Source organism: Asparagus officinalis, chromosome 8 (assembly GCF_001876935.1).
Source record: "Asparagus officinalis chromosome 8, Aspof.V1, whole genome shotgun sequence".
NCBI classification, from domain to species: Eukaryota; Viridiplantae; Streptophyta; class Magnoliopsida; order Asparagales; family Asparagaceae; genus Asparagus; species Asparagus officinalis.
The window spans coordinates 117,776,022-117,790,943 of record NC_033801.1 but is presented as its reverse complement, the minus strand read 5'-3'; the positions used below and the strand labels follow the sequence as shown (position 1 = coordinate 117,790,943).

The 14,922-nt window shown below is 39.5% G+C and overlaps 1 protein-coding gene across 1 annotated transcript; it reads left to right on the top strand.

Moving 5' to 3' along the window:
* On the top strand, nt 585-13,127 carry LOC109819911 (cytochrome P450 98A2). The gene is made up of 3 exons (XM_020385882.1): nt 585-1,098; nt 6,497-6,891; nt 12,352-13,127. The coding sequence occupies exons 1-3, from the start codon at nt 609-611 to the stop codon at nt 12,994-12,996; spliced, it is 1,530 nt and encodes a 509-aa protein (XP_020241471.1). The 5' UTR covers nt 585-608; the 3' UTR covers nt 12,997-13,127.

The following is a 14,922-nucleotide window of genomic DNA, read 5'->3' as shown; positions in this document are numbered from 1 at the left end:
GTCTTGACGGGGTTTTGAATAAACGGCCCAGATCGCGCATCCTCAGATGACAGCCTACGGAGTCACCGCAGATTCACATGACCCATATATGGAAATGTTTTCCTAAGGTGACACCTTAGATTCCCACCTAAGGACGTGGTCTAAAATCACATCATTTTCTAAATTTTTTTAGTGATCCGATCCGTTAAACTTGATCTACACGTTCTTAAACCCAAACATACAAATTTTGGGGTGAACCCATCGTGTTTTGACCCTTCATCCACTTTCGAATGAATAGAACTTTTTGCACGGCTCAACGAAGGGTCAAAACACGACGGATTCACCCTAAAATTGATGTGTTTGGAAAGAAACAATCCATGTCATGTCATGGGTCTCAACTCGGAGTCCCAGCCCTATGTCCACAAAACACTTTTTCTCTTGATTCCACCTAACATAAAGTCCCACGTATACTCAGCATTCGTGACCACTTGATTAATCAAGAAAACAATTTTAGAAACCCCATCCACACTTCCAATTTTACCCTCACCTACTCCTCCACCACCCTTTGTTGACTCCTTATATATAACCCACCCCCTCCCCGTCTCCCTCCTCACTTTTCTCTCTCCTCAATGGATCCCTCTCCTCTCTCGATTTGCGTAGCCACCTTAGCTCTCCTAACCTCTCTCTACATCTTCAAACGCTTGAGTGTAAGATTACCACCCGGCCCGAGGCCTTGGCCCGTTGTTGGAAACCTCTACCAGATAAAGCCCGTCAGGTTCCGATGCTTCGCTGAATGGGCCGAAAGTTACGGCCCAATTATGTCGGTTTGGTTCGGCACGACTCTGAACGTCGTCGTGTCCAGCTCTGATTTGGCCAGAGAGGTGCTCAAGGAGAAGGACCAGGCCTTAGCTGACCGACCCAGGAACAGGGCCTCGGCCCGGTTCAGTAGGAATGGACAGGATCTCATTTGGGCGGATTATGGGCCTCATTATGTGAAAGTGAGGAAAGTGTGTAATTTGGAGCTATTTTCGCCTAAGAGGCTTGAGGCTTTGAGGCCGATCAGGGAGGATGAGGTCACTGCTATGGTTCAGTCTATATTTAAGGATTGCACCCGACCAGGTAATTTTTTTTGGAATAAATGTTTTACCCCCCAGATATATCCCATAGATCTATTAGTGATTTGATTGATAGATTGTTCTCCTAAAGTTGCTGATAGCATTTTGATAAAGAATGACCGTACTGATATGATAATTCATATTTTGCACTGATATTGATTGGACTCGCATTATATACTTATATAATAATTGTACTGATTTAAAATTTGTAGCGTCACGCATGTAGAGATCTTAGAGGGTCCTTTATAAGGGGATTAATGCTCCAAGGACCCAAAATATGGGACCAATGGATGGGACAGGTGATGTGTCCCTCCCCTATTGGATAATGAGTTGGTCATGTCAACTCAGTGCCAACTCATTATCCAATAGGGGAGGGGCACATCACTAGTCCCACCCCTTGGTCCCATATTTTAGGTCCCCGTAGCAGGGCTCTTTTTGGCAATTTACGTAGCAAGACTTTCCGTTGTAAGCATATAACATTATTTGATTAAACAAGGTGATAATATTTTAATCTACAAATTGCGGGGAAAAACTAGTACTGGTCTACTTGAGCACAAATTAATTTTTTTTTGGCAATGACTGTGGATGGAACCACCCAACCCGAGGGAGTTTAAAGCTAAATTTGAGCATTTTAATTCTTAGATCCTTTAATTCAACATTAATGATTTGGACAACCTTGCTGTTTTCGAGCCTCACCTAACGTTTACCTAAAACAAAATTGAAAGGAAACCTTACCTAATACCTAACACCAACTTCAACATTGAGTAAGATTGAAGCTGAAGGAATCATATTTGTGTAGTTGAGTAGGTTGACCTTTCAAAAAGCTAACACCACTTTGTGAATAGACCAAAGATGATGATTGGAATTTGGACAGGGGGAATAAGGGGCTGTTTGGTTGTTGTTGGTAAATTTGTGTATTTATGACACAACTTGGAAAGTTTTTGTCCACCTCATCAATTTCACTTTTATAATTTTCTTTGTTTGTTTTTTATTCCATTGGAATCATAATTGCTTGTTTGGTTTGCAAATATACTTTAATTGTTTGTTTGGAAAGTGTAAAAAGTTGTCCATACTCAAATGATCATATTGGTTGGAATTATTTTTTATTATTTTTTCCTGACTTCAATGTCAGCTTTCTCCTAAAATCATATCTTTTTTTTCATGAAATCACTTTACAAGTCACATCAGCATATGAAATCACTTTACACTATTTTCATAACTACAAACAAAAAATCTAAAGTGATGAAAGCTGACATTGGGACCTACTTTTTTATACTTTCTATCCTTTTACATGGTAAAAACATACAACCAAACAGCCCCTTACAAGGAATCCCAACAGAACTCGAGGTCGGGAGGCTTAGGGGTCTGGGCGGAGGTCGGGAGGAGGAGAGGAGGGGAGGCAGCGACGAACTCGAGAGGAGGCTTAGGGGTCTGGGCAGAGGCGGCGACGACGAGGAAGGCGAGAGCCAGAGCGACGAGCTTGAGAAAGCCCTTGGTTTTAGAGAGAGAGAGAGAGAGAAGATAGAGAGCGCTGGGTTTGAGAGATTGAGGAGAGGGAATAAGGATATTTTGGAGATTTTAGCTTAGTTGGTATATAATAATTGCTAAAAAAAGCTGCAGCATAAAATATCACATTTTAAGGGGTAGAACTACACGGGGGAAAGTTAAAGAGGCTACAGCACATAAAGTTTCTGCCTTTGGGGCCCCGACACAATTTTCCCAAGTTTTTTATAAAACCACTCAACCAAACCGCCCCCATAAAGTAGTGTATTCCGTGAGCCCCGCTAGAAACTTCTCAACTTTGACCTTATCCTACTCGGGCCTCGGCAGCTTAGGGGTTGTTTGGTTGTTGTTGGTAAAGTTGTGTATTTATGACACAACTTGGAAAGTTGTTGTCCACCTCATCGATTTCACTTTTATACTTTTCTTTCTTTGTTTTTGATTCCATTAGAATCATAAATTGCTTGTTTGATTGGTAAATATAACTTTAATTGTTTATTTGAAAAGTGTAAAAAGTGGTTCCTACTCAAATGATCATATTGGTTGGAAATATTTTTAATTATTTTTTCCTGACTTCAATGTCAGCTTTCTCCTAAAATCATGTTTTTTTTTTTATGAAATCACTTTACAAGCCACATCAGCATATGAAATTACTTTATACTATTTTCACAACTACAAACAAACAAATGAAAATGATGAAAGCTGACATTGAGACCCATTTAAAACACTTTCCATCCTTTTACATGGTAAAAACATACAACCAAACAGCCCCTAAAAGAAGAGTGGAATTTTGATTGTATCTTTTCAAGCCACACAATAATTGTGAGGGGACCATAGATGATGGCCTTCTCAAGCTAAGTGCCTCAGAATGCGACTTTTTTAACATTTTCACAAATCAGAGATAAGTTCAGGTTTGAATTTTTGGTGAGAGGCTCAGAATGAAGCTTGCAAATTCAATTTTGCTCACTAATAGTTAAGTCGAAGAAAAATGAAAAATTTATTTCAAACTTTACACAACTAATAGTCAGGTTTGCAACAAACTCCAAAGTAACATGAACACATTTCATGTACCCGATTATTTGTTGTCTGACAAACTGCCAAAAGTATCAGGTTATCTTAGGGTATGTTTGTTTTGTCAGTGCCTAATTCTAGTGTAAAATTTCTACACTAAGCGAGCAGCAAGCGTAGGCAAGAGTGTCCATAGGGGTGGGGCGCACGGGATAACTAGCGGAGCCTGAAAACAAAACGCTTGCTAGCTAGCGTACTCTTCTGCTATCAATGAAACCGAGGAAAGTTCATTGTGTTGTTGAATTTTGCTTCCACAAAACCAAAATCCTGTGTCAGAATTCCTTTCCTCTCACGGGAATTTGTAGATAAAAAGTGAAAAGTGTGCCTGACTTCCAACATTCCATCTAACAAATAGAAAACCAAAAATGCGGAAAGTTATGGAGTTTAAAGAACTCTGATTTTTAGAACTGTATTTTTGTGTCAAAATAGCTTAAGTGTGACTGGCTTATTTTGGTGTGTTTTTGTGTGTACGGGCATGCATTTGCAAACTATGACACATGATGTTACATGTATATGTTTTATTTTAGACTTCTTTGGTCGTTCCATGAGGTTTTCAGCATTGTACTACTAATGAGCTAAAATTCATTTTGCATATGAATATTGGAGTTATGTCACTGTCAATTCTTTTGTGTTGTTAGAACATCATCTAACTTTTAGGACTTAAATAGGTGCATTCATCCAACTTAAGGTATTATTACTACATTTGTTAGGTTTTCCTCTTTTTAAGTTATGGATTTCCGTATTTAAAAATGAAACTTTAACTTGACATAAAAAAGAAATTAGGCAAGATCATAGCATATTGAGTAAACTTTTTCCATATTGGATGCTTCCATGTAAATCATATAATCACAGAATATTGATGAAAGGTAATTGTTGATCGACTACTTTTCAACCAACATGAATGCATATATAGATATTATTATAATTTTGCAAATTATCAAAAGGTTGCTCTTTTTTAGTTATCTATATATTTCAAAATCATGTCGATGTTGCATTCGGGTACTTTTTAAGTGGTAGTTATGAGAACTAAATTTAGTAATGGTATAATGTACCAAACTAACAATCTATTTAATACAATTAGGCTGAATTTGAGCATTTTAATTCTTCGGCATTTCATTTTAATGTCCACTTGATGCTTTGACCCGGACAAATAATTTGTACAACCTTGTTATTTTCAAGCTCACCTAACACTTACTGAAAAGAAAGTTTAAAGAGAACCTTACTTAATGGCAACTTAACATAGTATAATCTTGAAGCTGAAGAGATTCTTTTTTCCTTTATTTCTTTTTTTTTCCTTTTCTGTGGCATAGGCAAATGGTGATGACTGAACAAGGGGACAAAAAATAGTACTAACTTCCTCCATTGCACAGACCAACATAGTTATCTGAAACATATGAGGACTATTACTTGATGCTACTGTGTAAGTTCAGACACCTAATTTGGTTGATAAGAAATGCTTGTCTTTTTAACACTCTTCTGAACCAGAGATAAGTTCAGGTAGTTCTTGTATGGGTGAGAGTTAGTGATGATTGGTGATTCAATTTTGTTCACTTATGGCTCAGTGGAAGATAAATATTCTTTTCAACATTAGCAATCAGTTCTTCTGTTTGAGCTAATTCCATAAATCTCTTTGATTGTTCCGTGACAATTTTGTAGTAGCTAAAGTTGACACTGCACATGAAATCAGAGTTTTGTGACCGTCAATTTCTTTGTTGTTCAAGCTTCATCTAACTTTTAGGAGTTAATTTTTAACCTGGTCAACTTTTAGGAGTCAATTTTTACCCTGGCCAACTTTTAAGTCATGGATTTCCCTCCTGCTGTAGTAATTCAACGTAACCTTGGCCTAGTAGATGCAAAATACTTCCGTGCTACAATAGAGAAAAGTAAATGCATTTTGGGAGAAATTCAAAAATTTCACAGTGATACCAGCAATGTATTGGTAAAATATCTTTCCAATTTGTGCTATGAGCTATGTTTTTTATTGCAAATTGGGAGTGACAGCACTAGCTAAATCTCGATTTAGCACAGAAGAACCCTAGCAGAACTTTGGTAAATAACTCTATCCACCAGAAAAGTTATTAAGAGAAATTTCTCAATAGACAAGCTAACAAAGAATCCTATGAAAACAAAAAGACCGATGAAATAAGATGGTAAACATGAAACAGAAATCGTAAAAGTGAAATATAAAGATAGATAAGGAAACTTCAGAGACACAAAACACCCTTGAAATGATATAATTTTTAAAACGATTTTCCATTGAACAAAAGTAGGTCTTAATATTATCCTTTTTTCAAAATCCTATTTTTCTAAGTGATTCACTGCGTTTTGTGCAACATAGACACCAATATAACTGTGAATCATAGAAACTTTACTCTAGAAACATTAATATTATGGAACTGCTGCAATTTTTTGCATACGACTAACTGTGTGTATTTACTTGGAACAATCATCAAGATCAACTTGCTTAGCTCACATGGCCATTTATGCTCAGTCAAGCCCCCTATGTTTTTCTCAGCTTTTTTTGGGCTGTTTTCGGTTGCATAAAATGTGAAGAAAGAGAAAAGAAGTGAAACATATCACAATATTTTGTTTCTTATTTTCACAATTTTAGTTTGGATAAAGATTCAATTGGACAAAGAAAAGTTATAGAAGAATTCTTATCATGGTTTTATTCTCTTTATTGTCACTGAACAGTAGGAGAAAATTAGGCTTGTCTTGTTTTTTTTACTTCAGTTATTTTCTTTCGAATCTTTCCTGATGCCTAAATCCTTCATTGGAGGATCACTTTATCTAATAATTTCCTTCATTTATATGTATATTTTTCAAATTGACAGATAAAATTGGGAAGAGTTTGGTGGTGAGAAATCACCTGTCAAGTGTGGCCTTTAACAACATTACAAGGCTTGCATTTGGAAAGCGCTTTGTGAATGAAGAAGGTGTGATGGATGAACAAGGCTTGGAATTCAAGGGCATTGTGGCCAATGGCTTGAAATTTGGTGCATCACTCTCACTCGGAGAGTATGTGTCATGGCTGAGATGGATGTTCCCTTTGGATGAAGAGGCCTTCGCCAAGCATGGTGCTCGCAGGGATCGTCTCACTAGAGCCATTATGGATGAGCACACGCGTGCTCGCAAGGAGAGTGGCGCGAGACAACACTTTGTTGATGCATTGTTAACTCTTCAGGAAAAGTATGATCTTAGTGAAGATTCCATTATTGGACTACTTTGGGTAAGCATATTTCCTCCTGCTCGTAAATAAGGAAGCTCTTCTGTTTGCAGTTATTCTCCTTTGATTAAAAGATTTAATGACCTGAAAATAAGTAGGTTTTTATACACATACGTATTCAGACATAATGACTTCATATATGCCATATTCCTGACGTACATGGTAACTGTATCTAGCAATACTGCATTCCCATTATGCCAAGAATCCTCTTGCACCCAAAATTTTCTTCTTATTACTTGTAACATTTTTTGTGCCATTTTGCAACTGATTTGACTTCCTTGGAGATATATATCTCTTATTTTACGATCTGTTAATCCACCTAATGGTTCCCAAATGGGGGTGAAATTTTATAAATTTTCACTTTCTGCTACTTCAAGAAAAGACTATATAGTTATTTTGAAAACCATTTAATCAGAGAGTCAACAACTTGATAAATTATTAGGGATTGACGAAGAAACATTATTCTAGCTCTTCTTCATGATATCATACAAGTTCTTAAAACGAATACATAAAAATGTTTCTGAGGGACTATTTTACAATTATGGATTGCTGAAAGCTAACGATTACAAATTTATCACTTGTGACCCTGCCACTGCGTGGACCAAAACTCTGAGGTTGTGAGGGTTGAGAGAGAATTGTATACTCAAATGCCCCTTTCATAGATTGAAGCCTGGGCTTATGGAGCAATATCTTTTTTCTGAAATCCACTTTAGAAATTTGTTGACCATGAGATTTGAATTGTTGTGCGCAGCTGAAATTTCGGCAGAGTTTCTGATGCACAATAGGAGAGAAAGATCAATAAGAATTTTTGTCTCACAAAGAAAACAAGAATTTGAAGCGAATATCTCAACAAAATGGGATATCAGCTCTTCCTCTCATCAGTTCTAGGACTGACTTGTCGAGGGAACCTAATGAACTATTACAATGGCCACAAACAGCAAATCACACAAGTTTTACGTGGTTAGGCAAATTTTCTACATCCACGGGGCAAGGAGGGGGGATCTACTATTAGAGAGAGAGAGAGAATACAAATAGGGTTTACAACCACACAAGATCTCACAAATAAACCCCTCAAACAAACTCGAGAGAGAGAGAATACAAATAGGGTTTACAACCACACAAGATCTCACAAATAAACCCCTCAAACAAACTCTCTCACAATTTCTCTCCTCTTGCTTCAGCCTCAAACAAACTCTCTCACAATTTCTCTCCTCTTGCTTCAGCCGAAAAACAATCTGCTGTTCAAAAGGACAGCCGCTTCTCTCCTCTGATTTCCCTTTGCACGAAGCTAATTAAGAGACAGTCACAATTTCCCTCTGTACTTGTACTTTTCCTTGCTGACGCTTTTTCTCTCTGCTATTCTCTCCTTTCACAGCGAAACCCTAGAACCGATGTGTATTTATAAGAAGCAAAGCGGGTGGGCCTCTTAGTCCGCTGAACTCCTCGCTGATCTCTTCACGTGGCACTCAAAAACCCGCTAGTTTTTAGCCTTTGCTTTGCTCTTCACACGTTTTGTGGCCCCCACGCTTTGTTCTTCACGCGGATTCCGCTGCCCATGACCTCTTATCACTTCACGTGGCTTTGGCAACAGCTTGACATGGGTGGGCCCCATGTCAACGTCTCATTCATAATTCTTCACCTCGGTGAAGTTTTTCTAAAACTGAGCTGACACCAACGCATCCAAATATCCCACTTGTTGTGTCCAGTACATCGTGAAATAATTCACGACAACGGACTCAATCCACAATAAGTCGGGAACCCAAACGAGAGTCCAAACAATCTTACCCCTATCAACTAATCCAACTCGGCTGCATCGTAAAGACTACCTATGTATCCTCTTGCTCAAGGAATCAAACCGAACGTAGTTCACCCAAATGGCCGCGAACGACCTCAATCCAATAGAAGAATTAGTAATCCTTCTCTAATATCATCAGCTCTGCGGCTGATTGTACCTCCAATGGCCTCAAACACCTCCACCTGAGGTGAATTAATAGTCATATCCAAATTACATCTATCAGTTGCACTCGAATCAAAATCCAACTCATCATCTGCATCCAAAAACAAATGATCTCCAAACTGTGTCACCTCAGTTGGAATCCCAAACGATGCAGTATGATCTGGAGTATGTGGAGTAATCTCTACCTAATGTGGAGCAGCATCACTCTCCACCCGCTGCGATATATCTAAGGTCTGTCTAAAATTCTCCACCTGTCGAGAGTCAAATAACTCCCTCATCGAAGCCTCAACCGAAGTGACACTACCAGACCAAACACCCTATTGAGTTTTACCTCCTATCATAGCAGTTGATAACTCTTTAATAGAATGACCTAAATATGTCGAAACCTCAGTCCAGAAACCCTTCTGCAGACCATTGCTTGACAATCAACACCGATTCTCCTCCAACAAGGCACGGTTCTCAAAATTTATCACCATATCTAGTTGCCCCAATATTTCCTTTCCAACAAAGTATCTCGAAATGCCGTGAGCTCGGCTCCAATACAGAAACAGGTCCATCTTGTACCTCCTACCAAAAACAGAATGGAGTACCTTCACCTTTCTGTTTATCACACACTTCTTCAATCTGTTGGATACTACTAGGACTTTCTCCAATAAGGATTTGGTTGCAACCCAAACACGCCTAGAATAACCACCAACAAAGGAAACCAAACATCTATTACCTCCTAATGATTCCCCCTTGGAAGGCCCCCAAACAACCACGTGAACACCTTCAGAACGATCCTTAGCACGGTGAATAGAGGTGTCAAACTTTATCTCGGTCTTCTTGCTCACATCAACATATTCACTAGACTTCAAACTGCAGGTCTTCACACCCTCTTTCAATTTATACGAGGAATCAATACTGAAATGACCAAACTCCAAATGTCACAGTCTAGTCGAATCAATAAAAGTCGTCACTTCTCCACCTGTCACTATACCTCCAGTCAAGTAGTACAGGTTATTCCTCCTGACGTCCTTCATCACAATCTGAGAGTCATTCAAAATCTTGAGAACCATGTCTTCAATTCGAACATTCAGACCCTCTCCAACCAAAGCTCCAATCGAGATCAAGTTCTTCCTCAAGGAAGAAACATATCTCACATCATATAATTCCCTAACAGTCCCGTCAAACATCTTGATGCGAATTCTTCTTATCCCAAAGATCTGGCATGCACAATTATCAGCCATGTACACCACATCACTATCTAGTTTCTCAAAACTGGAGAACTATTCCCTTTTAGGTACACATGATAGGTCGTATCACTATCCAACATCCATTCAGATTCCTCCGAATAGCTATATGTAGGACTGATAGAAAGCGAATAAATAGAAGAGTCAGAAATATTATCATCCGATATAACGATGTTTGCCTCTGATAATGGTTGCTTTCCTTTTCCCTTCTGCTTATTCTTCATTCATTCGTCGAGCTTTGGGCAGTTTTTCTTCCAATGACCAGTCTACTTGCACCAAACACACTCATCTTTTCTAATTGTAGGATGTTCTATTCTAGACTGTGATTTTTAATTCTTCCGGTTTGGACCCTTCCCTCTTGTGGCGAACGCCTCTGCTATCGGCTCAATTAAAGCATCATTATCTTTCTTTCGAAGCTGATAATTCACAAGTGCAGCAGTCACCTCACTATATGAAAGAGATGCCTTCCTATTAATCAGAGTAAGAACGAATGTCTCATATTCCTCGTCGGGCAAGGAACTCAACAATAGCAACGCCTTGTCCTCATCTTCAATCTTGACATCCACATTCGTCAAATCCGTAAGAAGCTTTGTGTAGGTGTTCATGTGATCACTAATTGAGGTTTCCTTCTTTAATTAGAAACGATAAAGTCTCCTCTTTAAATACAAGCAGTTCTCAACACTCTTTGTCAGATACTTGCTTTCGAGAATCTCCTAAATCTTCTTCGCAGAAGTCTTATTCATCACATCATATTTTAGATCTTGAGTCAAACAAGATCTAATCACACCATACGTCGTTTGATTCATCTTCTTCCAAACCTTCTCTTTAATATCATCTGGCTTGCCATCTAACTCCAAGGTATCCTTCAAATTCTGCGCGTTTAGCGCATCCAAAACCTCGCATCTTCATAATCCAAAGTAGTTTATGTCATTAAACTTTTTCACATCTATCTTCATAAAGTGGATATTCAAACTCTGAATGGTCTTCGCGTCAGAAGCACCACCATCGACACCCGAAGCACCTTCTTTCCCCAACATCTTTCTCAACACACCAACGAACGAAGAATAGATCCAAGACTGAAAAGATAACCAAAAGATCCTACCTTTATCACCAAACAAAACCCTAGACGAGCTTTCAAATCGATCTACTCCTTCAAATAGCCCAAGCATAGCTCGAGCTCTGATACCACTTGTTGTGCGCAGCTAAAATTTCGGCAGAGTTTCTGGTGCACAATAGGAGAGAAAGATCAATAAGAATTTCTGTCTCACCAAGAAAACAAGAATCTGAAGCGAATATCTCAACAAAGTGGGATATCAGCTCTTCCTCTCATCAGTTCTAGGACTAACTTGTCGAGGGAACCTAATGAACTATTACAATGGCCACAAACAGCAAATCACACAAGTTTTACGTGGTTCGACAAATTGCCTACATCTACGGGGCAAGGAGGGGGGATCTACTATTAGAGAGTGGGCCTCTTAGTCCGCTGAACTGCTCGCTGATCTCTTCACGCGGCACTCAAAAACCCGCTGGTTTTTAGCCTTTGCTTTGCTCTTCATACGTTTTGTGGCCCCCACGCTTTGTTCTTCACGCGAATTCCGCTACCCATGACCTCTTATCACTTCACGTGGCTTTGGCAGCAGCTTGACATGGGTGGGCCCCATGTCAACGTCCCATTCACATGAATCTGGGTTGCTATGGTAGCATATCAAAGGATCTTGCGACTACACTAAACCTATGTTTTTAAGAATAATGATAATGTTGCACAAGTCAATATTTTGGTTCATAAAAAGGGTGCTTAGGTATGTTAGAGTATAAAATTATAACCTCAATCGACAACACAACTTTGACATTCTAGTGTAAAGGAAAGGTCCTTTGACGGTAGGCTTCAATTCTTTAGTTTTCCTGTATGAAATAGATCCTTAACTCTCTTAGCCTTTTTTTAGAAATAACTTCTTTTTTTCCTGATTCCTACATTGTGTTTGGTAACTACTAAAAATCAGACCAGGTTTGATCCTTGCTCCAATTTGGGGAAATTTATGTTTGGCAAAGAAACTGTGCCAATATTTGCCCAAGTTTCCTTAGGCAAAGAAATAACCTTAAAATAGTTTAAGACTAGACCGGCCCGACCCTTGATTGATCTTAAGCTAGTTAGAATAAAACTCAACCAGGACCAATGGCAAAATTTTTGAGGGGTTGCCAACACATCCTTCGTTTCAGCAAGAATCATAATAATAATATAATAGTAAGTTAACCACTCTATTTTCCAATGTGCAGGATATGATAACTGCTGGAATGGACACAACAGTCATCACCGTGGAATGGGCCATGGCCGAGTTGGTCAAGAACCCAAGAGTCCAACAAAAGGTGCAAGAAGAACTCGACCGCGTCGTTGGCGTCGACCGCATCATGACAGAAGCCGACTTTGCCAACCTTCCCTACCTCCAATGCGTTGTTAAGGAGGCCCTCCGCCTCCACCCACCCACACCCCTCATGCTTCCCCACAAGGCCACCGCCAACATCAAGATCGGAGGGTACGACATCCCCAAGGGATCGGTTGTGCACGTCAATGTGTGGGCCATTGCCCGTGACCCGCATGTGTGGAAGAACCCGTTAGAGTTCCGACCAGAGCGGTTTGAGGAGGAGAATATCGACATCAAGGGGAACGATTTTCGCGTGTTGCCCTTCGGAGCAGGGCGAAGGGTCTGCCCCGGTGCGCAATTGGGTATCAACTTGGTGGAGTCGATGTTGGGCCATTTGTTGCACCATTTCAAGTGGGAGTTGTCTGAAGGAGTGACGCCAGAGGAGATCGACATGACAGAGAATCCGGGGATGGTTACATTCATGCATACACCGTTGCAGGCAGTTGCAGTTCCTAGGCTGCCGTCGCATTTGTACAACCGCGTGGCTGTTGATATGTGAAAGAGCGGTGCTAGTGTCATATAAACTCTGCACTGGAAGTAGTTTGTGTTGTTTTCGGACTCTTGATTCAATTTCTGACATGTGAACCTACGTATATATGTGAATTCATAAACAATGCTGTAATTTTGGTATCTGAAGAAATTGCTTGTGAGTTTTGTGCTGAGGCGTGAGCTAGTGCATCTGTTGTTTGGGTGTACGAATGAGGTAACCAATTCAAGCATCAAACCTCAAATTTTTGGTATGCATCTCATGGTTAACACTGAAGGAGTTTCCACTGTTCATATGCACTGTCCACACAATGTTTTTTTTACTCACAAGCCCTAAGTTTTACTCCGATACCGTCATAGCCTCACACTTTTGTTTCTTTCCTATAAACCCAATTTTTACACTTACTTTTTTTTATATCCACGGAACTTCCAAAATTAAACGTGCACAGTTCGTACAAACATTTTTTAAAAAAAAACAATTTTACGTACAAACCTAAAGTTTTACTTTCTTTACTTTTGAACCCACCCACTTTGTTTCTTTCCTACAAACCCAATTTTGTACACCCATTTACTTTTAAATCCACCCACTTCCAAAATCACTCTCAAGGTAATGCTTAGATATAAACCTAAATTTTATTCCCATTATTTTTGAATCCATCTACTTCAAAAAAGAATTTTTATCCATAAATCAAGAATTTTACTTCCATTTATTTTCAAACTCATCCACTTTTAAACTCACTTTTAGAAATTTTTACCCAGAAGTCTAAAGTTTTACTCATTTATTTTTAAACACAACCATTTCCAGAAAGTGTTTTTTTTTCTTATATAAATCCAAACATTTACACCCATTTATTTTTAACTTTTCATCCTTTTTAGACTCAAAATATTCTACTGAACAATCTTTAAATCCATTGTGTAAAGCCCTTGGGAGTTGGATTGTAGATAACAAATGTAGATGATGGAGCTGAACCATCTTTAAATCCATTGTGTGAAGTCCTTGGGAGTAGGATTGCAAATAACAAATGTAGACGGTGGAGTTGGATTGTAGATGACAAATGTAGATGATCTTATGCTACCCAAAACAAGTAAATAATTTTTTATATAACCTAAACTTTTATCCATGCTTATTCGTAAACCCAGAATAGCCATGTCCAAAAAGCCCGTCGGCCCGGGCCCCGCCCGGAACCCGGCCCGGGGTTGGCCCGGAAACCCGGGCCAGACCCGGGTCCTCTCGTTGGGGTCTGACCCGGACCCAGCCCGGCCCGGAACAGTTCCGACCGGGCAACGAAATCGGGCCGGGAGGCCCGGACCCAGAGCTCGATCCGTCTGCAACGGTCACCCTTGATGACTGTTAAGGGCAAAAATCCGGGCCGGACCGACCCAGCCTGCCCCGGCCAAAACGGTCATTTTTGTGTTTTGACCGTTTTGCCCCTTAAAACGGTTAAAAACGGCTATTTGGTGAGGGTTTTTTTGTCATTTGCGTAGGAGGCTGCCTTTATATATAGAGGGGAGTTTCACTTCTTCTCCTTACACCAAAACTCATCTACTTCTCTCTAATACACTATTATACAATCGTATGCTCTCTTATACTTTCTAATCCTTTCATCAAATGGCTTCTGGATCTGATTATGAAGAGAAAAATCTATCTCTTACCGATATTGAAATGAGTCCTCCTACAACAATAGCTACTCGTCCTACCAGTGGTAATCTCGAATTCGGTGGCGACAAATCTACACAAAGAGCTCCTAAAAGGCCGAGATCCGATGTGTGGAATTTTTTTTAGAAGATAGACGTTACCAAGGATGAACACAGTAGGATTCTCACCCAGAAGGTTAAACGTGCATTGTGCGGTCGGACATTCCAAGCTCATCATAAGAGCGGCACCAACCACCTCAAACGCCATATAGAAAAACACAACAAAGGCTAAACTCCTCAAGGT

Excerpts from the sequence above, each read along its gene's own strand:
- LOC109819911 (XM_020385882.1), top strand. The coding sequence starts at position 609 with ATGGATCCCTCTCCTCTCTCGATTTGCGTAGCCACCTTAGCTCTCCTA. Across the intron at positions 1,099-6,496 it reads TAAGGATTGCACCCGACCAG|ATAAAATTGGGAAGAGTTTG; the intron begins GTAATTTTTTTT and ends TCAAATTGACAG. Across the intron at positions 6,892-12,351 it reads CCATTATTGGACTACTTTGG|GATATGATAACTGCTGGAAT; the intron begins GTAAGCATATTT and ends TCCAATGTGCAG.